General features: G+C 37.0%; 1 protein-coding gene across 2 annotated transcripts in view; it reads left to right on the top strand.

Annotated features, from left to right (window-relative positions):
* Positions 1–26410, top strand: part of GRIN2A (glutamate ionotropic receptor NMDA type subunit 2A) — a 191568-nt gene that overhangs the window by 78502 nt on the left and 86656 nt on the right. For both annotated transcript variants that reach the window (XM_066977466.1, XM_066977465.1), the window contains exon 3: positions 23376–23968. In XM_066977466.1, the coding sequence (XP_066833567.1) occupies positions 23376–23968 (593 nt within the window). The remainder of the gene's footprint in view (positions 1–23375; positions 23969–26410) is intronic.

The following is a 26410-nucleotide window of genomic DNA, read 5'->3' as shown; positions in this document are numbered from 1 at the left end:
AACTTCTTTCCTGTAGAGTGGATTAAACTGAATAATGCTTTATTCTTGTAAGACACAATTTCCTACAGAAGAAAGAATTTAAAACCTTTATAGTTAGAAGTAACAAACTCTATTTTGCAAAGCATAGAGTTAGAAGCAACAAAGGAAAAAAGATAATGATGGGTGGCTTCTTTGACAGTTTTGTCTCCCTGCTATGCTAAGTGACAGCCAACATCTTGTTTTAGAGGGAAGCTTTCCACTCCGAAAGTGTTGTCAGAGAAATTCTTTCATTTGGCCTGATTCAAACCACAGCTGGTCCTGGTGATGCTTCATGCTCATGGCAGCTTAAAATATGTTGGAACCAAAGATAATAGAGTTCGATCAAGTCCCACCATAGTGAAATGGGACAAATATTATATTTTCCATAACATTTAAATAATAGTGCTGTGAACTTTTTTCTTCCATGTTTATTATTCTGAATGGTGTTTGGTGAAACAAGAAGTGAATACGATCTATTTATTATTATTCTGATGGACAATTTAGCTATAATACTGCTCTCTAAAATTACAAAGCAGTCTTAAATGGCTGCACTTATTCATGAGAAAGTTCTAGAAGAGCACAGCAAAAAGCACTCCTAATGAAATGAAATCTTTGATTTCATCTGTCTCTGTATCTGCAAAAACTGCTAAATTCAGCATTAAGTCGTAGGAGAGTAAATCATTCTAATTTTGTTTATTGATTGGAGCAATGATAGGTTATACTAATATCATATTAAATTCTTGCACTGTTCAGCATTCATGTAGTGTTTTGCAAAAGCACAGATAAATACGTACATGTCTTCTGAAGTTCTGACATCGATTTTTAGACTGTTTTACAGAACTCGCAAACTTAATTTATGCAGTCATAGAAAATGTTTGCAGAGGCACTATTCTTTAGGTTTAGAGTTATAAAAGGAAACTACTGCCTGTTTTTAAAATCTATTATATGTCATAAGTTGTTTTCTTTTTTGTTTCGTAAAGCGTGTATGTACATGCGGAAAGATTATCTATATAAATACAGAATGTATGGTTTGCAAAAGGCAATTTTTCCTGGTGGCATATTAGAAAATTCCGTGGTTGAGTACCTTGATTGGGACTTTCCACATGTGAAAACTTGACAAATCAGTAACTCTGCAACTGGATTTTTGACAGATTTGTTGAATAAAGATGCATCATTGCATCTTCTCATAATGAAAGTTTGATATAACCTAATTGTGTTTGCGTGCATGTTTCCACCTCGTTTTCCAATGTAAAGAATCTTAGATGTTAAATGGAGAGATCAGTTCATAGTTTTGAAGAAACGGGTACATTCTTAAATCATATGTTTTTGTTGTTGAATATATTTTGCTATGTGGCAACATTTACGGATTTAATTGGATAATTATAGATGAATGCATGGAAAATTAAAAAATAAATAAATCAGCAAACCTCAGAACCTTATATTTCTTGCTGCTTATGTTTTCCTCTCTAATGGAAAGCAGAAGGGAGCTAAAGGAGGGCAATGACCAAAGAGTTGGATGTTAGCAAGAGAACAGGATTGCAAGCTTTTCGTAGCAAGAGATTCCTTCCTGCAGGCCTGGGTACCTCTTAGGTGTTAAGTGTATGTTTTGCCTGGCTTGATGTGTCATCTTGGACTTTGGTTGTATTAAATTATTGGGCAGCCAAATCAAAGGTGTGATAATACAGTCATGCAATAGTTAAAATTCAGTGCATAGCAAAGATCACACTAATTGGTTCCATTAATAGTACTACATCTGTAATACATAATACATTATTAATAATTTTATTTGGTATTATTTAGTACATATATATATATAATATAGATCGTAGTAACTAATTTAAGATTAATTAAAAAAATGCAGGTTCATAAAAAGAGTGTTCATTTTTCCTGGTGGCAGTGGAAAATCTGACCAATGTTGAAATTACTTTTTTTCTAAAATTTAAGGAGGACTTGAGTAGAAACCTGACTACTTGCTACTTAGTTCCTATAAAAACTGAGAGTAAAGTTTTTCAGTATATGATTTAGATTTGCCAACATGTTTATTTCTATGAGTTGAAAACAGCAAGAATTAGTGGTGAACCAGGAGGGGAGAGGATCTAAATAGTCTTTGCTTCTTTGATTTATATTTTAAATGAAATAAATTCATGATATTTGGGCTGCAGTTCTCCAAATTGTCATCACTGGGGATATACTAAGGCTGACACTGCACAATGTGAGCACGACTGGATTATCTCTGAAGGTGGGAGATTACTTGCCACATCAGAAAGTCGTGCTCTCAAGTATGCCTGTCAGTCAAAGCGGTGCCTTGGCCACCTGAGACATACACATTCCGAGTTTCAGTGTCTGGTAGCGAGGAGAAGGATGGGAGTGATTCAGAACTCTTTCATCTTTAATTGAGAACTTGCTTTGTCGTTTTCTTGATCCATTAGCCTGGCAAGCCTGGGAGCAAGCTGATCTGGACAGCCTAACATAATAAATTCTGAGCTGAGAGAGTTTTCAATCAATCTGCAACAAGCATTGTATCTTAGGCTGAATCACTCTCTAATCACCGATATTTAGTCAGTGGTGCTTTTCTAATGTGAAAATGAAGGCTTCCTGTTTGCCGGAAAATTAGTGATTTCAGTCTGGCATTTCATCTTAAGCCATACAAAACAAATAACTTAGCATGATCCATTTTTTTGTGGAAGTTTCTGTGCGATATGTGTTAAGGTGGATGTGCCTAGGTAGACCTTTCCTTAGGCAATGAGCTTCCCAGAGAAAACCCACATGGTTTTAAAATTAAAGCAAGGCTTTAGAGGTTTTAAAATGTATTAAGTAACAAAAACTTGAAAGGGCTTTCAAAGAAAGACACAAATAGGAAAGGCTTTTATACTGTTTTCTCATGAATCACTTTCCTGAGATATGATCACTCCACTTTGCTTTCCTTCAACAAGGTAATTACTGACAGACATGTTGGGACAAACTTCTCTGTGTTTAGGAAGAATTCAAACACTATAATGCTGTGCTCATGGAAAGCCTGTAAATTAGCTTTGAGCACTCCGGAAATCATCATTATGGCTCAGTGCATGTGGATTTTAACACCCACAGCAGCCTTTTCTTGCTGGAAACGACATTTTTGTTTGTCTCAAATGAGAAGTGGATCCATGCACTATTGGTCACTTGGGAGCTATGTTTCTCTTCCACTTGTAATTAAAACAACTCATTTAAAAGCGTAGGAATTTATTTTCTTTTCATTATTTGTAAAAAGCCCAAAAGTGATTTCTGTCATAGCCTTCCACAAATCTTCCACAAAGGTTCTTCAAGCAAGAAACATCATGCCAGGAGATTCTAGTGGGGTCCGTCACTGATCTGCAAATTAAGTACTCACTTATTTTAACAGTTCATGGAAGAGGTTTGTTTCCTTTTTGTCACAAAGCAGAGATGGATACTTGCTTTCCTTTAGCAGGAGTAAATTCTTCCAAGTCCTGCTTGTCAACCAGCTAAACACTCGGGTATGGTGAGGTTTTAAATTTAAATCTGGAGTCCCGTTTTCTAATAAATAAGGAATTGTCATGTATTGAAACATGTAAGATCTGAATAGATGTATAAAAGGTATTTTTCCCCTGTTTTTGTTCATATATACCAATTTGCAAGTGTTCTTATACGTTTATAAAATCTTGAGTTGATCTGTCGTTCAATTCAACAAAACAACAACAAAAAACACCACCACAACATGGTATTTCCTGGTCAAGAAAATTTAGAATGTATTTGGGTTACATCTGGAAGTTGTTACAAACATTTGCCAGTTCTGGGATAGTCCTTCTACTGAACTCCAGCAGAGCCCACTGCCTCCCCTGCTGCCTTCTGGTGCCACTAGCAGGTCTCCTGGGTCTTTTTTTTTGCAGAGGCAAGTCTGAATAGGTCAACACCTCTAAGAATGTTAGTAGTGATGAAAGCGATAAATAGATTGTAAGAAAAGGGCCTCTGCATTTTGGAGAAATGGTAAATCACATTATTAAATAATATATATATATTTTACTTAGTATTATTTAGTATGTTATAGTACAAATATATAGCTTAATAGTAATTGATAATTTGAGAATGGCTCTACTGGGATCCCTCAGATCTAGAAATTCAAAAATAATTTAGGTTAAATTCTTATAGAAAAAGCTTGCATAATTCACGTAACAGATAAAAAGATGAGTATTTGCAAGTATTTGCTTTCCTTTTATTATTAGGAGTGCAAATTTACAGCCATGAATGTTGGTCAGCTCTAGAATTGTTTGGAATTTTGGATCAGGTCTCGACTGTGATAGGAGTTCTAGCTTCTAGAAAACTGCTAGAAATGCTATGCTGGAAATTGAAAAAGTCTTTAATTTCTTAGCAGCACTAAAGGAAAGAACTTTCTTGCAATCTTATATGTGGATATGTATGCTTGATCTGCATGATGTGTTATGAAATTTGCTACTCGTTTCTGTAGTATTTCATCAGTCTGCCTATGTGCAACTGTAGTAAAGCTAAGTTAAATTTCTTTTGAGTACATAGAGCATTACTGACATGAGAGACAGGGATGAAGGCACTGTGGAAGAATTGTAGCCTGAAGAAAACTTCAGCCAGTCCACCTTCATTAACTTTACATGGCCTCGGCAAGTCTGAGGTGTAATCTGCAAAAAAACTTGAAGGAGCAGGACTGTGGAAAGGGAGTTGGAATATGAAGGGGGTTTGTGGCTTGTGTTGGACAGCGGATACCTGCAGAGCTCAGGACATGATCTGGGTTCTGAAAAAAAACACAGCCAAACACGTCAAAACAAGCAAACAACACACAAAATGCTGTATCACTGCTTACCTTCATCAGAAGTCTTCAAAAAAAAACAATTAAGATTAGTATTGCTATGCCAGTGCTTAATTTGGCTGAAGGGTAAATTATAGGTAATGTTCCAATGGTAGAAAGTGACCTAGAAATCACTGTTCTGTCCTCCAGTGGGAAATAACTGAAATAGTTTTGGCATTATAAAACTTGCTTGATTAAAATGAAGTCTGATATTTAAGTTTCTAATGACTGAAGATGAATGACTGCTAAAGCATCACTTATTATGATGGAGTGAGTGTGACATTAGGAATATTTTGTTGCCATATGTATATAAGTGTGTGTTAAAACACATAGATATTACTGTGTATATATAGGGATTTTTCTGTGTGCGTGTATTATGTGTTGTTGTTTGCATTTTTTTATATTAAGTTGTTATGTAACAAATAGAGTCCACAAAATTGTTTTGAAACAGATTTTCATTACATGGTCTCCAGATGTTGGATGCACCTGGATATGTGTGGTGATGTGACATGGAAAAGAGTGACTATCCTGCAGGGAATAGAATAGCTTCATGGCCATTTGGAAAGTACAACTTGGTTGAGGACCAGATTATTCCAGAGGTGGTTGTAACTTTAGGCATCACTTTTAATCCTATAACTCCAATCAGAGGATGGCACTTACTCATAACTTAAATTAATTGGGTACTAGTGAGCACTCTGTTATGCAAGGGGGAAGTAAGTTAATCATGCCTAATGAACTGTAATGAGCTTATGTCAGCACTTCTTTAGAAGGTGGTGTGCATTTTGTGATCTGTTTTGATGGAAATGACATTTTCTTATTCTTTTGGCTTATTCTTATGATGAAGTTTCCCCGATATGTTCAGTTAGTTGCATTTGATTTATTAATTACATCATTAGTATTTGTTCTTAAAAGTCCGGGTTTTCATATTTCTCTGCAAAGATATTAAAAAATAAATGGCACTTACTGTGCAAGTCTGTGTGGCCAAAACTAGAAGTATCAAAGGATGGTGAGAGAGACCTGCGTTGTCTTCTAATGTAACAGTGTTACTTGGATTATCTGTTCAGAATACGAAAAGAGGACACTGTATGTGTATGCTGGTCAGGAAAAACTATAAAATAATCATTGGTTGATGTCAAGGTCTTGCTCAATAAAAGAGCAAAACAAAAGAAAGCTGAACAGATGACATGTAATACTTTACCTGCAAAAACTGCACTAAATAAATGCAAAGTTTATTCAAGTGTTTCATGTTTCCAAATAGTCTATTTAATTCTACAACTCAAAAATGGAAAACACAAATCCTTAAAATGAATTTAAATAGGAGGCTGTAATTTTTAAGATAGTCTGCCTGATTTGATTTTTTGAATTGGAATGAGATATAATTTTCTTTGCTTTTCAGGTAGTTATTTATATCACTACAAATGTCAGTGAATCACTAGTAAATTTTCATTTACATCTATCCAGTCTCTGAATCTAACCTAAACTTTACAGAGGTATAGACAACTTTGATTTCAATAATAGGAGACTAAGTCTGTGATCAAAGAATAATTGCAGAATTAGCTTATTTCACTCCAGTCAGCATCCCTTGCTGCAATCCCTGCAGTGTTCAATACCATCCCTCTCTTTAGGGGTTACAGCCCTGGCAGCACTGAAAATCACTGAACATTCTTCATCTTTTTCAGAGCAGAGCTGGCCATTTGAGATGAATGAGACACAAGAGCCTGTTTAAAATAACGTGACTGATTTTGCACTGAAGCAACCAACGAGTATTCATAGGAATCTTTCTTCCAGCTGCACCATCAGGGTGACAGCTGCCAATGGGAGGTAACAAATTAGAGGGCAATGAGAGGGGGAGAATGGGACAAATCAGTTAAATAATTTTGAACACGGCCAGTTTTAACACTGATCATCATTCATTGGCCTGAAAAACCTGAGCAAAGTCTGCCAGGCTATCTGTTTTCATGACTTGTAAGTTTTTGCAGTAGATTGTGGAGTATAGAACTTGGGCAATGGTAAAAGGTGTTGAGGAGAAGGCCTTGGGGCTGTGAGCTCTTCCAAACTTTGATTCATAGTTGAAATGGGTGTTCTGAAGTTCTAGCAGTTGGACCATGTACCTTGGCAAGAAAGTAAAGGTAGTTCAAATAGTAATGCGAAGACGAATATAATTTGTAGAATGTTCAATTAAAATGGGATAACCAACAGTTAGCTGTAAATTGCTAGTGGTGTGACTGCTATGCACCTCAGCAGTTATTTAAATGCCATGGCTTACATGTAATGACTTAGATTTTTTTATTTTGTTTCTCAACCAATTTTTTTTTAAAGTCCCTCAGTACATAGAAATTGGTCAACACACTCTTTCAAAGATACGTTAAGATCCCATTAACCATGAGACCGCCTATGGGTCTCTGTGTAGAGACAGAGCTCTGGAAATCAGGTGGTGAGCAACAGAGGTTGAATTCCCTAATTTGTGTTGCAAAGGGAATAAATGAAACTGATTTATGCTATGTATGAGTGTATAGCCGAGTGAATCACATTCTCTGACTAAACTTCTGCTCCTCTTCCTCTTGGCCATCACATACCCTGAGCCTGCCTGGAGATTCGGAAGTGTTAAGTGATGGGCTACATCTTTCTGAAGTGGGCGGGAATTTGTCCAAAGCTTTGCAGTTAACAAAGGTGTTCCTGTTTTCATAGAAACATGCTCTTCAGCTGCTGCGTGGTGGGGACAGGAAGAAGTCTGTGTTAAAGACATTAAGAAACCATGAAAATGTTTAAATAGCTTGTGAAATTACATCATATCCACAAATAGGAATAGGCACCTAGTTCTGGGCTTCACAATGCACGTGTGTACTTAACTAGCTATCTGAAAGAAACCAAAGGGATGAGCAAGTCTTCCCACAGTGATATCAATCAGGCCCCAGTTGTACTTCTTCTGCTTGTTTGCTGAAGCAACTACCATCATTTTTAGCATTCTCTCTCCTCAAATTCTTTTAATCATTGTATATTAATTTATATGAACGAGTCAATGAGAATTTCTCTTATACATCCAGTTGATTTCCAAGTGCACCGATGTATGTATAAGCATAATTGCTCAGCTGAGCTCTCATTTTGATGTAGCTGTTTAATTTTCAAGTAATAATTTAAGTCCTTCCTTAGGAGCAGGCACTACTTTCCCCTATACGCTTATTTCTGCCATAGCACCAAACATTTCTATTTTGGTTTAATGATTCTGTTTTTATTTATACTTCATTCTATGCTTTGCATTCAATTTTGCTTACAAACGCTCCATAAAATCTGATATTTCTTGGAGGTTTAGGTGAGGCTGTCAGAAAAACAATTTTTTTTTTCCAGAGAATAATCTAATGCAATGTTTTAATGGATCGCCACAAGTGCATTGATATTTTCATATATTTTTTGTAGTAAGCAAGAAAATGTTAGTGTTTTGTTTCTATGGAGTGACTGTATGATAATAAATCTGCTTTCCTATGTGATTAGTTGGGTAAAAATCAAAGGAAAATGTTCTTCATCTGCAGGAGAGGGATGAAGCATTTGGTGTGCAGAAGTCTTTCAGTGCACATAACTCTATACATCATATTTCACAGGTTTGAATTTTTTATTGGAGTAGAATAGAAGTTACAACTTTTTTTTTTCAGCTTAAGAAAACTTATTCTGGACAGAGGAGAGCTGCTGCTGATCTAAGTCCTGTAAATGGGCTAGCATTTAAACTTGGTTTTAATTTTTATCCCACAATCGGATCATATGTTATCATTTGATACACTGAGATAAAATGAGTACAGCCACATCCTGTACACAGGCACGTATACATACAACATATCATCTGTCTGTAGGAGTAAAACAACTTTTGGACTAGACTTATGACCATGTGAAAGAGGAGACTAGAATCTATTTCCTGTATGGCTGATTTCAAGGTATTTTCATGAGGTGTGGCACTGTAGCATGAGTTGCACCAAGTTATTCTATATATCCCTGGGGATAAATGAGCGTTCCAGAAAGGAAGGTTTGCAAGGAAATTAGTTATACTTGTTTATTCTAAGGCTGCACTCTTCATTACTAAGGAAACTATTATATCTTTGAAAATTGATAGCTGTTGAACTGCAGCTTTTGTGTAGATGCCTTTTTATGAAATGGTCATTGTGCAATCTGAAGTGACAGACTATTGCTAGCTGAGCTGCATTACTGAGAATAATTGTTAATTACTGCTCTAATTCAGTGGGTTATAGTGACCCTCACTGATTTTATCTGAAATCATGTTACTCTTAGTATTTGCTTAATAATAAGGATGATTAACTTTCTGAGAATGGGCTTTCCTTAACAATTTGTGGTTGGTGTCCAGTCATCCATCACGATGTATTACTTCTGCTCTCTGCTTTTTTTTTCTGGTATGTTCTGAAGGAGAGTATGAGTTCAGTGTCAGGATTTTGTGTCTGTGTTATCAAATGAAGGTGTTTTGTTTAAATTTGGTAAAAATTTCAAATTAATTATTTTTATTAAGAACCAGTGAGTGTCCAAATATTTATTAATAATATGTGATCCACACATAGTGAAAGAAAATATCTGCTGCTGCCTGTTAGGGATATAATTTGTGCTGCATTATTTATCTATTTCTAATGGTGTAGGTCGGGAGCGGGGAGCTGAGCCATGGGTCTGTAGGTACCTGCACACCCAACTCCTCCCCTCTCGTGGTGCTTGCTAACATCTGTCCTTCTTGTCCAGGCTGATGTGGATGAACTGCTTGCTTTTCAGAGGACAGGAGTTTGCCCCTCTCCTCCACTCCTGTTCTCCAAGGTCCTTTGCAGGAGCTCAGATTTTGAAGTCCTTGACAGGCTGCCCTGTGAAAGGACAGCTGAGAAGGGTAAAAAGGTTTATGTTGTGGGACTCTGACCCATTCCCTGCAGCATGTGCTTGGTAATACAAACACAGCTCTTTGCATGCTTTGCACTGATATTTTTGGTCCTTGTACCTGCTCCCATCAGCATCTGAGTTTACTGCCATAGAAACCAGGGAGGGTCAAAACGGAGCTTTTCTCTACATGAGCTTGTTTCTGTTTCTTTCTCTGAGATTTCTAATGAACAGACAAACTTGCAATTGTGGTAATAAATGTTTGTTCACTGAGAAGAAACACAGGTCTCATGTGAACTTCCATCTAGCCAAGTGTGTGCCTCCCAAAGAGCTTTGTTTGAGGGCGTGACTCTACTGGGTGGAATGGAGCCTGTTAACAACCAGCAGAGTTTATACATCTAATTTTTCTTTCTTATTTTGTCAATATGCTGGGCAGAAAGATTGTCTTACTAGGTAAGGATTTGAAAAATCAACACCTCTCTTCATAAAACAAGCAGTATCTGCTCCTGAGTGCAGCACAATCCCTGTTTGCACCACAGATCCACCTTCCTTGCCCAAAAGAGGGGAGATCCATTTCAGTATCATTATTCATCTTCTTTTAATTATCTGTTAATGTAACATGAAATATCATCATCTGGCAAACTCAGACACATTGCTTTGAAAGAGACGATTGTGATTTAGGGAAAGGAGTGCCAGGAGAGCCCAGTGAGAGCTGTGCAATGAAGTCCAGCTCTGTTTTTCTGCCATATTCCAGGAGTTTTCCTTTGGTGGAGTATATTGCAAAGAGTCACATCACTGCTTTCTCTCTTTCTTTTTGGTCACATCATGTGACAGTAAGCCATGGCAAGTTTGAAGATCAGATCTAAAATTTGCATTTTAATAGTTTTTTTGATCTTGGTGAAATGTTACACCTGCTCTGAATAGCAAGCATTGGATGGAGATGGCTGGGATGCTGCTTTCAGGTCTCAGTATTAATTTTTCAGACTGGATTTTGGACAGTGGAAGATGCATGGGTTATTTCAGAAGGACCTGCAAAACATTACCAATCCTGTAGTCTGTAAATTTAGAATTGTTATTTTAGAGTATGGCACTAGGGGACACAAATGGAGACAAATCAAGCCATAGAGTTTAAGGTAAAGCACAATCCCTTGTGCCTTTTATATTGAAATCTAATTTGCAACTGCAACTTTAACAAGCTTTGTTACAAAAGGTCCTTGAAATGTAACGAGTACTCATCTTTTATGTGTGGAACTGAAGGCACTTAATGACTTGTAAGAACAGGTGTTTTTTTTGTTAGCCATCCTCCACCTAAGGCTTTTTTTCAAAGGAACTAGAAGGATTGGCATCTAAATCCCTTTGATGCACAGTCCCATTAAAGAAAATGAGCAAGTGCCCACACTTCATATTGGTAGACAATCTATTTCAGTTAACTGAGTACTTAAACACCTTTTTTTCAGAACTCATGTAGCTGCGTAAATAAAACAGGCACAGCCAAACTCTCACATGACTCTCACAAACTCTCCTTCCTGTTTGAGCATCCCCACACATGCAGGCTGCTGAGCACCTTGAGCTCCCATTGACTTCAGATGGGAGAGCACTTACAATTTAGTTGCATTACGGATATTTGAAAAAATCTATTATCTGTTGTTGTGTATATTGAGACTAGTTAAAAAGCTTTCACATTTCCTACCTATGTTAGAACAACTCTGAAGCTTATTTTAATATGAATCTATAGAAGTCACTGATTTGTGTGGTATTGTATCTTTTCAGTAAATAGCTATATGCATAGTATTGTAAAAAGCAACTAATTGAAATTTCTGGCATTAAAAACACCAGCCTAACTAATATATATTGTTGCTTAGTCATATTCAGTATGAGGATTACCATGGCACTCTCTTCAAAGTATAACATTATTGTGCAGGTTAAGGAAGAGAGCTTCATTCCTCTTCGTACTGTACTGAATATTGTGTGAACATGGTTTTTATTTTTTATGGCTGTAAATGAGATACTCAATTTGCTACAGCAGTGCAGTATTTATTCTATCTAGCATGACTGTCAAATCTGAAAGCATTTCCAGAAAGAATTACTATGCCTTGCAAGGACCTAAGCTTAGCAGTTTGAACATTTCCTTTCTTGAAGTTGCTTTCCTGCTGATATTTATTGTAAATCAGAAACATGCTTAAAGATATTTTGCTTCTACTTAACTAAGGAATAGTAACTTGAACTGTGCTATTTGATACAAGAAATAGTTTTACTGCCTGCATAAAAATCTCAGTAACTTGAATATGTGTAGGTAAAGCTTTTCTGCCCAGAATATTATTTAGTTATGCTTATGCTTGGCAAATCTGTTGATGTGTGATATTCTTGAAACTAAATAAATCAATACATCCTTAAACAGAATGCCAAAAAGAAAATGTAGATTCACCTCAAAGGTGTGGAACAATGTGGGTAGTCGGAAGAAGTATGTGCAACACATTTTTTTTGTCTGCATATCTCTGTTATGTTGTCTTAGCACGCATCATAGTGTGCATCATGAAATGCTCGTGTCCTTGTCTGGTTAGCACACTGATATTGTAAAACTGTTATATCTGCGTACAGCTGAGCCTTCCTTACCACCCTGTGTTCCTTCTCATATGGATGTAGGAGCTCTGAGTACTGGAGATTTTCCAACACCATTGTGTTTTGTTTGTTTGTTTTAGCAAGGGTGATTTGAACTATGATTATTCAAAGTCTCTGAAATGAATATGAGTGGAACATGATCAATTGCTGGTACTTTGGGCTATGTTCTCATCAGTGGGATTCATTCTGAGACACACAGTTAGCCACCCTCTTTGCTCAAGCTAGGTTGATATGTAAGTGTTGATATAGATCATTCATCTTAGAATTTTTGTAACTGAAGTTACTTCTGACTTGCTGCTATTACATGTAGAATGGAAAAGGGTATTTGTTGCCGTGGGCTGATCACTCACTTTGAGAAAGCATGTAATTTCTATTAGCATAACAGAAGAGCAGATGTAGCTTTGCCCAGAGGCCAAATATGCCTGAAGAGAGAATATAAAGAAGATAAGCATAAATGGCATTTCCCTTGAGAACCCTCTCTTCAGATCTGCTGATTGTACATCAGGGCAGAGGAGCATTCCAAGTACTTTAAATTATCACTTCCTTCTTGGAGAATTTAAAAACAGCATGCATGTTTTGGATAAATTGTGAAGTTTTTGTGGCTTTACCTTCCAAAGGCAGATGAATCAAGTTCACACCTCTTCTTGTTTAGCTCCCAAACTACCTGGGAAACACAAATGCATCTCTCTTCCTGAAGAGATCAATGAATCTCATGTCTTATCATTGTCATCCACTGTTACTTGGATATCTCCTACAAATCTCTAGCTGTTCTGAGTAGCTCCCTGAACTACATTTATCCTTTCTCTTAAAAGATTTCCTTCCCATCTGCCTATGTCTTTATCCTGTCAGCTAGCCTCATGCTGCTGGATTTCTCTCCTCAGTCCAACGTGGCCAAGGCCAAATAGGTACACAGAGGTGGCCAGTCCGACACTCCTGGCTCACAGGGGAAAAGCACAGAGTTACAAGCACACAATGAAAAATTAAACTGTCCTTATTTGCTTAATATTTTATACTCACCATTTGGTGAAAGGGGGTGGTGGGGGAGGTTGGTTGTTGCCTTCATTTTTACTTGTTAAGTGTAGATGTCTGGTAATGACTTAGTTAATGGTTTTCTGGCATCTCATCCCAACACAAGTGAGAAGTATTTTAGCATTCATCTGAAACCAAATGTTTTCAAATAAGGAGATGATGTCTTCAGGCATTTTTATCGATATTTAATTATGCATATCTTTCTATATAATCTATGGCTTTTATGCACTCTTATGCAATACACACAATAGTAATCAGCTTGTTTGGCTTGGTTCAGTTGCCATTTAATGACAAATTGTTACAGATTCTGGATTTAAGACTGGATTCTTGGGTATAGTGTATTTTAATGGGATCGTGGGTAAGTGAAGTTTTGATTCTGTTTACAGGATTAATAAGTTTGGTTGGTGTGGGTTTTAAAGCTCTGAACAGCAGTAGAAACTGTATGAAGAAACCTTTCTGTAAAAGGAGTTGATGCATGAGGCATTAGCAAGCAGTTGGTTATGCAGAATTTTACTGTGCAATACTTGTACTAGATAAGATACAAAATTTTAACTGAAAATCCTACTTGTCCTCAAGCACTCTAAACCCCTTGTTCTGAACCAGTTTTCCTATAGGCTGAGTGTTTAAGGTACTTATTTAATTACCCTATGTGATATCACTTTACAGTTACATAAAATGGTTTGTGTATAAGATATCAAAGAGCAGGAATGAAAGTTTGTCCCAGGGAAGAATTACCGCATAGCATTGATTCTTGAAAATTTCCATAAACTATTCAAGCAACATGTATTTTTGATTCCACGGCACTAGTAATGTAAGCACATAAAATATTACCATTAAACAAAAACAACAAACAAAATTTTAAATCGACTTACTTTAATATAACAGATTGTTAAAATGCTAAGCAAATTGGATTCTGTCCCAGCATGTTCTGTGGATGGCACACAGAAAATTGTGTGGATGTTTAATCTTATGGCTGGGTTAGAGCAAGATCGATTTGGGTGTCTGATTCTGGAAAAAAATAAATTAGGTTGATGTTGTAAAAAGCTGTTAACCAAAGTTTGGGCATTACACTTTTTAAAGACATGATATAACTCTTTGGGAAATGAAATCTGTATAATTAAAATCTTAGAATGAAATTTTATTTGTTGAAAAATAAAAAAAAAATCAAAAAATACAGATCAGCACACTTCACTTCTTATTGAAAAAGGAAGACAAAATCTCCCCTCCCCTCCCCTTCCCTTCCCTTCCCTTCCCTTCCCTTCCCTTCCCTCAGAAATTCTGAAGTCATCCTTTGTGTCTGATCAATCTACTTGTACTGCACTTTGCCTATCAGGGTCTCATTTTAAAATCAGACACTTAAACCTTATATAAGGTTGCTTTCACTAAGCATGGCCATTAACAATGGGATTGTTCTAAAGATTTGTAATTAGAACTATACGTCTGCTCCAAGAAGTCGTATGAGCTGCTTTAAACTAAATGCTTTGCTTTTATATCTGTTAAGGTTCCCCAGATTGCCCATGAATCAAAAGAAGCTCATCTCTGATGGCCTTATGGGAACAGCTGTGGTTGAAAGTAAATGAACTAATTGATTTGATAGATAACTCTCAATAGCTTACAGATTGGATTTCCACATAGCTCAGCATGTTGTTTTGTTAGCAAAATATGTAGTATCTGAATACTGATAAGAAGCAAAGTGAATATTGGAAAATAATGCTCTAGTGTGAATAAAAGAGAGTGGGGATATTGGGTGTGAATAGTCTGTGTCCCAAGATATTTTTTTTATTTACTTATGTGGCTCATTTACTTACCTATATTGCTCATTTGGCTGATATCCTTCATTCATCCCACATTTTAATGGTGTTTTATTTCTAGAGGAGGTAAATGATGTGAGTTCCAATGAAATACCAGTACTAGGAGAGGAAAGCTATTCAGACTTTCCTTCCTGAAACATCTGCATTTATCCCTGCTGGATTTCTTGGACTTTCACCAGGCTGATTCACAAGCTCTCTGGTGCTCTCTATTACTGGTGTTTTTTGTTTTCATTTTTTTCTGTTACCTGGTGAAAAGCTTTCTATGAGTTTGCAAAATGCATTTTTGTGTTTCTGAAAATAAGTCTGGGATTTTATCATTTTGTTTTCAGCAAAAGTACATAGAAGCAATGTAATCATGAGCTGCTCTTCAGTCTTTAATTGTAAAAATTTATTACCCAAGCCTGGAAACTAAAGGGATTTGGGTGTAAACTTACCTGCTGTTCGGTTTGTCAGACCCTAATGTTCTCTGGATTCATTTTGGTATTTTTCCCTACAACCATGAGAACTGGAAAAATTCTTAAATAAAACCACTGTACTTATGATTTATTTATTTATTTATTTGTTTGTTTATCTATTGTGATCCCCTGGCACCAGAGGTGGCTCTTTGGTTCCCCTCCTCTCTTTTGGAAGTTTTGTGGTAAAATCATGGTAGCTGACAACACTTTAAGACCTTCTGATTTGCATTCGGGTTTCTTTCTCTCTATTTTTATAGCATCATTTTGTGTGAATTATTTGCCTCACGTAGGTAGGTAACCTGTACAGAACAGATCATCATAGCATATTCTAAACTTTTTCTCTGCATAGAAACATGATAAGAAACAGGACCCCATTTACTTCTAGCTCTGTCACAACTTTGTTGTGATGCATCAAATATGAGTTGTTGGCAGATTAATGTTTCCACACATCAAAAAGTCTGTTACTTTCCCCAATTTCTTTGGAGTATCTTCACAGCAATGGTCTTCTCTGTCTTTGAAAAGTCATCAGCTTTCCTGATCATTTCCTAATCATTCATAACAACTGTTTATAGAGTTTTCACTGAAGGGACAGACTCAAGAGCTCTCCAAATGAACTCAGGTGTTCCTTGAGGTGTAAAATGTACAGCATGGCTAATTTCAAGTGATTTCCCCATGGAAAATTATGTCTCTCTGGACTGTTCAGGAAACCATTTACTTGTATCAGTGCTGACTAATTACATGAATAAAGCATAAGGATACTGGTTGTACAAACCATGAGAAAATCAGACATCTAAATTAGATAAATGGCAAAATGTTTATCTGCAATTATAACAAGGGGCATAAGAGAAATCATACTCGGCTATAATATATGGCATAAAATCTTTCTTTGTTGCTAAATAATATATATACTATATGTTGCCGTATTTTTCATGGTGAAATACTTAGAGAAAGTATGGAACTTGTACAAATCTCTTCTTCTCCAAAAATTAGAAATATTAGGCTAGTGCTAACAGTTCACCTTGATGTTCAGCACCATGTCATGGACCCGAATGGGTAAAAGAGGGACTGATCTGTATTCAGGAAATATTTGTCCTCCCTTATCTTCCATGCAGGCATCAGTGCTGTATTACTACTTATGTGTTGGGATTCTTCTTCACCCCAGAAGTTCTATGATAGCCATCATTCATCCAAGTAGCTATGGTGCAGCCAGCTACACACTGCTTTTTACAGACCTACATGAGTCAATTTTGCTCTTCTTCATTGAGATAAGCGTAAGCCATTTCTGTAATAGTGGAAGATGAAAATTATCTGGAAAGGGGACATCTTGACAACCTTTTATCAAATGGTAACATGAAAATCCCTGCTGGTTCACATCATGTTGGTTGTTGTTTCTTTTTTTTTTTTTTTTTTTCCTTAATCAGGTTCAGTCAGAGGCTTGTTGATGTAATTTCAGTCTTTGAAAGCATTTTTCGTTGACCTGTCCTAGTGGACCAGGAGCTGAGACTGAGACTTCAGTTTCCAATATTTGCACAGTCCATGAATGAAAACCCATCTGGTGCGTTCCAGCCTAGTCATCTAGGATGCAAAACTAGTCATCTTGCATAATTAAGTTATGCTGTTTCACCATGATGGCATGTTGAGTTACTTTAAATTCATTAGACATGACATTGTAGTATTTGAAGAATGTAAAGGACTGAAAACCATTGGACTCTGCAATGATCTTTAGAAACCCTGTTCTCATCCCTTGGTATTTATTTGCTAATTTTTGTAAATGTAAAATTAGTGACAAACATTGACTCTTGTAGCAGGCCCTGATAAGCCAAAGAAGTATGTTATAATTAAACAGATATAATGAAGAAAAAATATGTTATCTAGTGAAATTCTTAGGATAAAACCATGACCTGAAAATACAGAAACCTCTACAAAATGAATCCCTGCAGGCTCCTTCAGGAAATGGGAGAGAACATGCTTGATTAATCTGGTGCTAATCTTTCACAGTCACGCTTCTCTGATATTTATTCCTTGAAATAATAAAAGGGGACATGTCAGATGTGGGAAAGCCATAAAGTACTCCCTTGCTTGCTAATGCCCTTTTCTAACTTGAGTGTTCCTCTCCCAGAGCAAACTTTTAAAACAAAAAGTAAGCCCTTCATTCGTCCTTTCTGTTGACCTTTACTATTTTGTGGCTCTGCATTTGCACAGTTAAGTTACACGGTAAGAAATTTTCCATCCTTTTTCTAGCTCTGTCAGAGAGTGTTCATCTTCTCAGTAACAAATAGTGGAACACACAAAATCTTCACAGATATGTATGGGCAGATTTGGAGAACATAAAATCTATCCTCGGCCATAGAGTCCCTGCCCTGCCTATCCTGCAGTGTGCCTTGCCATGTGTGAGACTGGAGAGGTGACAAGTCCTGGGGAAGGAAGTTTCTTCTCCTCTTTCTAATAATTAGTAAATTATTTCCACAGTCACATGTTGCTCTGTTTTGCCTGAAAGTACATAGTTTTGTATAGTTTCCCCCCAGATTGGTCCCATGGTGATAATGGGGGAGTTTTCTCCCTGGGCGCCTCTGTGAGATGTTTGTGTTGGGAATTGCATGTTCCATACTCTTAATGAATAGAGACAGGAATGTAATAACTTAAGACTTTAAAAGTGTGCAGGGCGTCTTGGGAGGAAAGGTTTTCCTTTCAGCTCCTCCACTTTGGTATTTGCATTTACTGAAATTTTTCTATGGGTCTCTATGGAGGGAAGAGACTGTATGTCTGAAACCTGGATATTATCACATCTAAACACAATTCACCTCACTTTTACCTGGGAATCATTGCATCATTTCAAGTAGTCCGCTATAAATGATACCAAGGTAATGCACTGCAAGATATGTTATTCACCTACATTTGAGATTCATAAAAATAATTTCCTTCTGGATATTTTTGATGTGATGTTAAATTATTTAGCTTAAATTCGTGACTAATCTCTGCTTTTCAGATTTTTCAGTCTTCATAAGAATGCCAAATATCTACTATAATTCATTAAACAGGAAACAACTTGCACTGTATATGTCGACCTAGCACCACATGCCTTAAAACTGTTATAAAAACAGAATATCTTCATTACAGTGGCATAAAATAGGAGAACAATTATTTTTCTATATCTCTGTGGAAGATACAGAGAGAGAATGAAGTAATTAAGATATCTTTAAAGTTTTACTTGTTGTCTCATTGTAATAATAATATTTCTAACTGAATAAAATCATTCCATGGATTGCTTTTTAAACCATATTCCATATTGTTTCTTGCTTCTTGTCATAATATAAATATGACAAGCCCACCGAGTGGAAAATTGATTTTGGTCTTAAGTTGACCCCAATTTTGTTCTGGTTGAGCATTTCATTTTCATTTAATAAAAGTAGTATAGTATTTTATATAAGCGTTTCTTTCTCTAACCAACCAACTATTGCAGCTTTTCCCCCAGTAGCCATAAACCACTGTCAGGAATAACCTCCCCTGTTACAGCAGCAGTGAATCTGCCCCGCTGATCTCATGGAAAAGCTGGAGCTGGAAACTAAGATGTCATGAATATAGCTCAGGATGTGGTTTTGAGAGAAATATTCATGTAATTTGTTGGAATTAGGGAAGTGAAATGTGCAATTCTGATGATAGCGACTGAGTTATAGACTCAGTACACTAATTAAAAAGCAACTTAGTCTAATATACTAATCTGTCAAATGACAGCTCTAAAGAGAGCTGCTGTCTGTTCTGTGCATGAACACGGGAATGTTGAAATTCTGGTCTGTAATGACAATTTTACATTGTATACAAAATTCAAGAATACTGTTAAAACAAACCAAAAAACAGTTGAAGGGTTATTTATTTTTGGTATGAAACATACTGGGAGATCATAGAATCATAGAATCATTAAGCATGGAAAAGCCCTCCACGATCATCCGGTCCAATCATCCGCCTACTACCAATGTCACCCACTAAACCATGTCCCTAAGCACCATGTCCAACCTTTCCTTGAACACCCCCAGGGACGGTGACTCCACCACTCCCCTTGGCAACCCATTCCAATGCCTGACTGCTCAGTGTAGCTATAAACCGTGTTCATGTGCAGGATAGAAGAAAATAAAGTTTTCGTTTATTTTTTTCTTTCTCTTTTCATTGCTGTTTCTTTGTTTACATGGCTGTGCTAGAATCCAGCTAAGAAGCTAGAAAAGAAAAATCAAGTCAGTTTGAATAAAGCATTTCTTAATTTCCATAACTACGACTAAATACATTTTTGCTCATATCAGTGTAACATGTAGGGGTTTTCATATTTTGAGATTTATCTACAGAATTCCTTTGTATAAAAATTTCTTTTATTGGGTAACTGGTATAGCTTTCTTGCATCCTCCACCAATAATTTCAAAATATGGGGCCAAGAGAAAAAAAAAAGTACATTCATTTGATGTACATTGAAAGCACCTTTGATATTACATCTATATTCCTCCTATGGAAATGACTTTAATGGGTGACGAGATGACAGTTAAATGAAAATAGCTGAATATTTTTTTTACAACATCATTTTAGTTTGTTTTTTGAATATAGAAAAGTACAACTTAGCTTTTGCATGTGTAATAAAATACTAAGTCTGTATAAAGCAAAGCATTAATTGTACTCTTTGGGAGGAATGTGAAGTTTTAAAAAAACGCAAATGAACACTTCTGTAGGTGTTTAAGGATACAACTCTAGAATCCCGTATAGTTTTAATTATTTATTTGCTGTTTTCTTCACTATTTTTTTTTCCTTTTTTTTTTTTTCTTTATAAGCATAGTGGATAATGTACCCTTGAATATTCTCTTTATAGGTGTTTAAATATCTGCTAAAGTTCCTAAAGCTAGAATTTACTTGCAGTCTGCCATCTGTTTCAAAATCATTGTAAACACAGAGTCAGATTTTCAGCTGCTATAAAAGCATCACATGAAGTTAGTGGAGCTACGTAGAATTTCTTCAGAAGAGAATTTGGTTTGTGATATTTGTATCTGCACTTTTCCTGAACCTGGAACTGTTTTCACCATATAATTCCTATCTTTTCATCATTCTCATAACAGATTTATATTAATTGCTTAATTTTGGCTAAAGTTCATATTCACAATTATGTGAAAAGGATTCATGCAATATGGATGCAAACTTTACAAGAAACTCTTGTTTTGATCAAAACTCCTTCTGTAAACTAGTTTTCTAGCAAAATGTTTACAAAAGGGAAAGCTTAATTTTTAATATTTTGCTTGTTTTGTCAGACTCCTTTCATGGTGACACAGGCCATTGTACACAAGACCATTGTTTATTGCCATTCAAAGGTGTATAACAAGGACTGCTCTAGGTCAAAATTTGTATGAATTTGTTTGTTTGTTTGTTTTGTTTGTTTTTGTTTGTTTGTTTGTTTGTTTGTTTAATTGCATGAGTTTTAACAAAAACAAGTGCTGGATTCTTCAACCAGGATGGTGTTGTCCTGGATGTACATACAAGCTAGGGAACAAGTGTCTGCTGTGCCATTCTGCAGGGAGGGATTTGGGAATTCTGATAGATGGCAAGCTCAGTGTAAGTCAACAGTGTGCCCTGGGGCCAAAAGGGCCAGCCATATCCTGGGGTCTATCAAGCACCGAAGAGCTGAATGTTGGAAAGAAGTGATTGTCCCACTGTGCTCAGCACTGGTGCCACCTCACCTTGAGTACTGTGTGGGGGTGTGGGTGCAACAATATAAGGAGGACATAAAACTATTAGAGTCTGTCCGAAGAAGAGCTACAAAGATGGTTAGAGGGGCGCGGAGGGGAAGGTGCTGATCTCTTTTGCCTGAGGACAGCAAAAGGACCTGAGGGAATGGCATGGAGCTGCTACAGGGGTGGTTCAGGATGGGTATCAGGAAAAGGTTCTTCACCAAGGGGGTGGTCAGGCAATGGCACAGACTCCCCAGGGATGTGGTCATGGCACCGAGCCTGCCTGAGCTCAAGGAACATTTGGACAATGTTCTCAGATGTTTGGTTTATCTCTTAGGTTGCCCTGTGTGGAGCTGGGAGTTAGACTCATTGATCCTCATGGGTCCCTTCCAACTCAGGATATTCTATGATTCTGTGAAATCTGGTACTGGCATTCAGAATGCCGCCTTTGATGTGACAAATATGCTACAGCAGATGGTTTCATTACCACCAGTGATGTGTATTTTATACCTTCGATATCAGTCTTCATGGTCTGACACCAGTTGTAAGACTGGTATTGCTGTTAAGCTATATAAAATCCTGGTGTCAGGTTCTTAATGCTCTGAAAGTAATAACACTCCTCATCTTCTATTAAAATAAAAAATACAGGCATTCGGTTTCCTGTGAATAGATTTCAGTAGATAAAAGCCAGAACTCGGAGAGCTGAGTTACTGTTCTCACTAATAATTGTATGTTTAACACCACCTTGCTGTGAAACCTAAGTCAATTAATCTGCTTCTGTTCTCCTCACCTGCAAAAGGATAGCAGTTTACAACCACATTCATAAAACTGAAATTAAACACACTGTGTGTTAGTAATAGAGTTAAAATCTCTCTCCTTTAAAGGCTACCTAAGAAATCTTATATGATCGGTTTCTTTTTTAAATGATAAACTTTTCTTTCAGCAGAATTTCCGTATGATGCATAGAAGAATTTCATGTATGATGCATATAATTTGCCCCTGCTGGTCTGGAAAAAATACTGAAGTAAATTGAAAATAAAGAAGGTGTATACATTGATACTCTAATAATTGCGATGTATATAAATCCAGAATGTAAAATTCAAAAATAAATTTAGAACTTATTGCAACATGGCAAAAATAGACCAATTGAAAACTTTGTAAATTTAGTGCCCACAAAATATATGTGTCCCTATTTTTGACAGAGGTTGTTAAAATAAGAGGTACCTGCCCTTATGCCATGTAGAATGCTGTGAATACTGTAAAAGCCCAAGACAAATATTAGAAACAAGTTGTGCAGCAAATTGATTGCACAGCTGTATCCCTCAGGAAGGCAATGCAGCTTCCAGTTACAGACTAAGAGGTCATTGTTTGAATTTACTCCCATTTCAGCCCTTTAATGAGGACACCAGCAGCTTGCTGGTTGTCCCTGGAGTGCCATCCTGTTAATTCTACATCAGGCATCAATGGGCCATGTGATCTGAATGAAGCATGAGCAGTAGTGAGCTCGTGAGCAGTAGTGAGTTCGTGAGCAGTAGTAAGCTTGGCATGTGGGGACGATAAATGTAGTTCTGCGTAGTTTGACAGCTTCCACCAAAACGGACCTATGGGAAGTGAAGTATCACTCATTAGGTTTGGCAGTAACAGAGGTCGTTCATATCTGTACAGCATGTGCATTGCAATTTATTTACATTGTGTCTGAAAATTGGTATTAATTTATTGGGTCAGTTTGGTGAATCTAAAGCTACCTGCTGGAGATGAGGTGTTTAACAGTGAGTGGCTGTCTCTGGGGAGCTTCTGCTTCCTCAGTAAGTACTGATTTGCTTTGTTGTCTTCAAGTGACCAAGCACTTGGAAATTTCCTATGTAAATATATGTTCGTACTCTTTGGCGAATATTTTAATTTGCTGTGGTACTCACTTATGATCAGCATTGGTTATTAATGATATGAATACGATAAGGCACAGAAAGTTCTTTGAATACAGCAAAAGTTTGGTAGCCACAGTGGACCTAAAAAAGAAGTAGAGATTCTCTTCTTTTTAGACTTGTCCCAAAGTAGTAATCTTCCACTGTATTTGGTATTCTAGGATGTGATGTCAACGTTCTTCCAGTTTGGGGCTTCTATCCAGCAGGAAGCCATTGTCATGCTGAAGATCATGCAGGATTATGACTGGCACGTGTTTTCTCTGGTGACCACCACCTTCCCTGGATATCGAGACTTCATCAATGTCATTAAGACCACAGTGGAAAATAGTTTTGTGGGCTGGGACATGCAGAACATCATCGTACTTGATACTGCCTTTGGAGATGCCAAGACACAAATTCAGCTGAAGAAAATTCATTCATCTGTCATCCTGCTGTATTGCTCCAAAGATGAAGCTGTCTACATACTGGATGAGGCTCGCTCCCTGGGCCTTACTGGCTATGATTTCTTTTGGATAGTTCCCAGCCTGGTTAGTGGTAACACAGAAATCACCCCCAAGGAGTTTCCTTCAGGACTCATTTCAGCATCTTATGATGAGTGGGACTACAGCTTAGAAGCTCGGGTGCGGGACGGCCTTGGGATTATTGCCACTGCTGCATCAGCCATGCTGGAAAAATACTCCTTCATTCCTGAAGCAAAAACTAGCTGCTATGGTCAACTGGAGAAAAATGACCGGCCATCTCACACCTTGCACAAGTAAGGATTATTGTCTTATTTATTTATTCATTTATTTTTCCTACAGAACCTTGATAATTTTCCATTCTAGTGCCATTATATGTTTCTTGAGGGAGAATAATGTTTTTTTTTGTTTGTTTTGTTAATCCTGTCACACTCTTTTTAAGCAATGATTTTCAGATGTTCCAAGGGAATGTGCAATAAGACTTGCCGCAATGCTCACTGTGCACATGGAAATGATGTTACGTGCTGTGGAGAATAAACACTGCTCTGGGCCTGATGTAGAAGGCAATAGAAATTAGTGTTAGGGGGTATGAAACTGAGTTAATAAAATTGCTCCATTGTGTACCTTAAGTATGAATTCAATTGCTAAAATGCTATGAAGGCCTTGCCAGTTTCTCAGGGACTCTCACTTGCATCAGCAGGAAGCTGGTAATATTTTGGAAGAAAAGAGATATGCAGTGTAAAGGATGTGTCCCTGGACATTATAGAAGTATTAGATTAGTTAGGCAGCCTTTACTACCTGAACTGAAATATATCACTTCTGCTTGTTAGGAAGTACTTCTTTACCGAAAGGGTTATTAAGCATTGGAACGGGCTGCCCAGGGAGGTGGTGGAGTCACCATCCCTGGAAGTCTTTAAAAGACGTTTAGATGTAGAGCTTAGCGATATGGTTTAGTGGAGTACTTAGTGTTAGGTCGGAGGTTGGACTCGATGACCTTGAGGTCTCTTCCAACCTAGAAATCTGTGATACTGTGAAAATCACAGTTTTCTTTTTTTTCTTGCGCATCTTTTTTTTTTTCTTGCTTGTGAGGATTTAATTTTTGTTGCCTTTACAAGAATAACTGCAAAACTTCATCTGCACTAATCCAAGTTGTTATGGGAGTTTCCTCAAAACAGTTTGTCATATGGGAACTGGCAAGGTTTAAATCGGGATTCTCTGTTATTTATTTATTATCTTGGGCCTTTTATATATCCCCTTTGGAAGTAGTACTCCTCATTACTTGTATCCAAACTGTTGCATAATACATGCCACACAGAAATAAATTTCTGTTTTGTGAGAGGAAGTAAAGGGAATCTTGAATAGTTTTATAACTCTTTACAATATATCATAGGAAAGTTACTAAGCAGTATTTATGATATTTGTTTTGACTGAATAGTGCAGATGAAGCGCTTTACAGAAAAGGAGGTTGGAATTGCCACAAGAAGGAAACTCAGTGCCAATTTCATATAGGAGTTTATGGGATGTTTTTAATTTTCTGAGCTGTATGTGCATACTTAGAATAGGAGTTGTTTGCTGTATGATGTCCTGGAACAGTTGTTGTTTTCTATGAAAATGGCATCTTCAGGCACAGCATTCTTCAGAAGCTCTCTTAGAGGCCAAATACTGCCAAGTAAATGGATTTTAACATTTCATACATGTATTTCATAAGCCATAAAACTTAGAGTGTTCTGTCAGCACAAGTGTTAGTGCTTAAAGTACAGTGGTCCAGTTGGACAGACCATAACAACTTGAACCTGTTTTGAAAAGGGCTCCTACCCCACAGGGTTGGCAGTGCACAGCTGTAGATTTGAGTTAGGCATTCAGCACAAGCTGTCTTTCTTCAAACAATCATTTTTTCTCATGAAATATGTATGACTACAAGAACAAGACTTGCGAGTGTTAGGGCAGTGAGATTAGACTTCACCAGGAGATTCTGCAGTGTGCAGTGCATGGTGCATACAGAAATTATTAATAGGCGTTGTTTGGATATAGTGCACTGTGCTTAATAAAGTCTTTTTGTGATGCAAAGCACTGAGCTGTGATGTGAGAATGGATTTTTTGTACAGAAGATGCTTTGAGCTACTTCAACAACATAGGAACAAGAAACAGGCTGTTTTTAATTTAGAAATGTCAGAATTACACTAAAATGTATAAACTTTAAATAGTTCTCCTTATGTAATTACTCCCCAAGACTATTCTTGTCACATATAATCTGCAAGAAAAGCAAGTTTATGCAAGCATTTAGCAGTGCTAAGTAATCTCTGGGAGCTGACCAGTCTCTCCATGCCAATGTGAATAAAATAAATTAATTGTGCTTTCTTTTCCTCATCCCTCGATTGCAGTTTTCTTCCTACATGAAGGTCAAAGTGTCCTCTAGAAATCAATGCCTAAATTGGGGTTTTATTCTGAAATGTCATCTTCACAGTTCAAGGCTACAGATAGTGCAGCTTTGTATTTTAAACTAAAAGATAAATGTATATGATATTGTATTAAGGAACTAACTTGAAGAAAGGATTTCAGAGCATTCTTACAATGATAAAGGGCTAAAATAATTGTTGTACTGGGCCTCCCTGTCCATGCTTGGAACGTGCAGGAGAAGTGGGGCCACACAGTGGTGCACTGCTTGCAAGCTCAGGGGCAGACCACTCGGTGGAGAGCAGGAAAGTGGCCCTATAAGGTGATGCCTGAGGAAAATCAAG

This window comes from Anser cygnoides, chromosome 15, assembly GCF_040182565.1.
Source record: "Anser cygnoides isolate HZ-2024a breed goose chromosome 15, Taihu_goose_T2T_genome, whole genome shotgun sequence".
NCBI lineage: Eukaryota > Metazoa > Chordata > Aves > Anseriformes > Anatidae > Anser > Anser cygnoides.
This window is presented reverse-complemented; position numbering and strand designations above follow the sequence as displayed.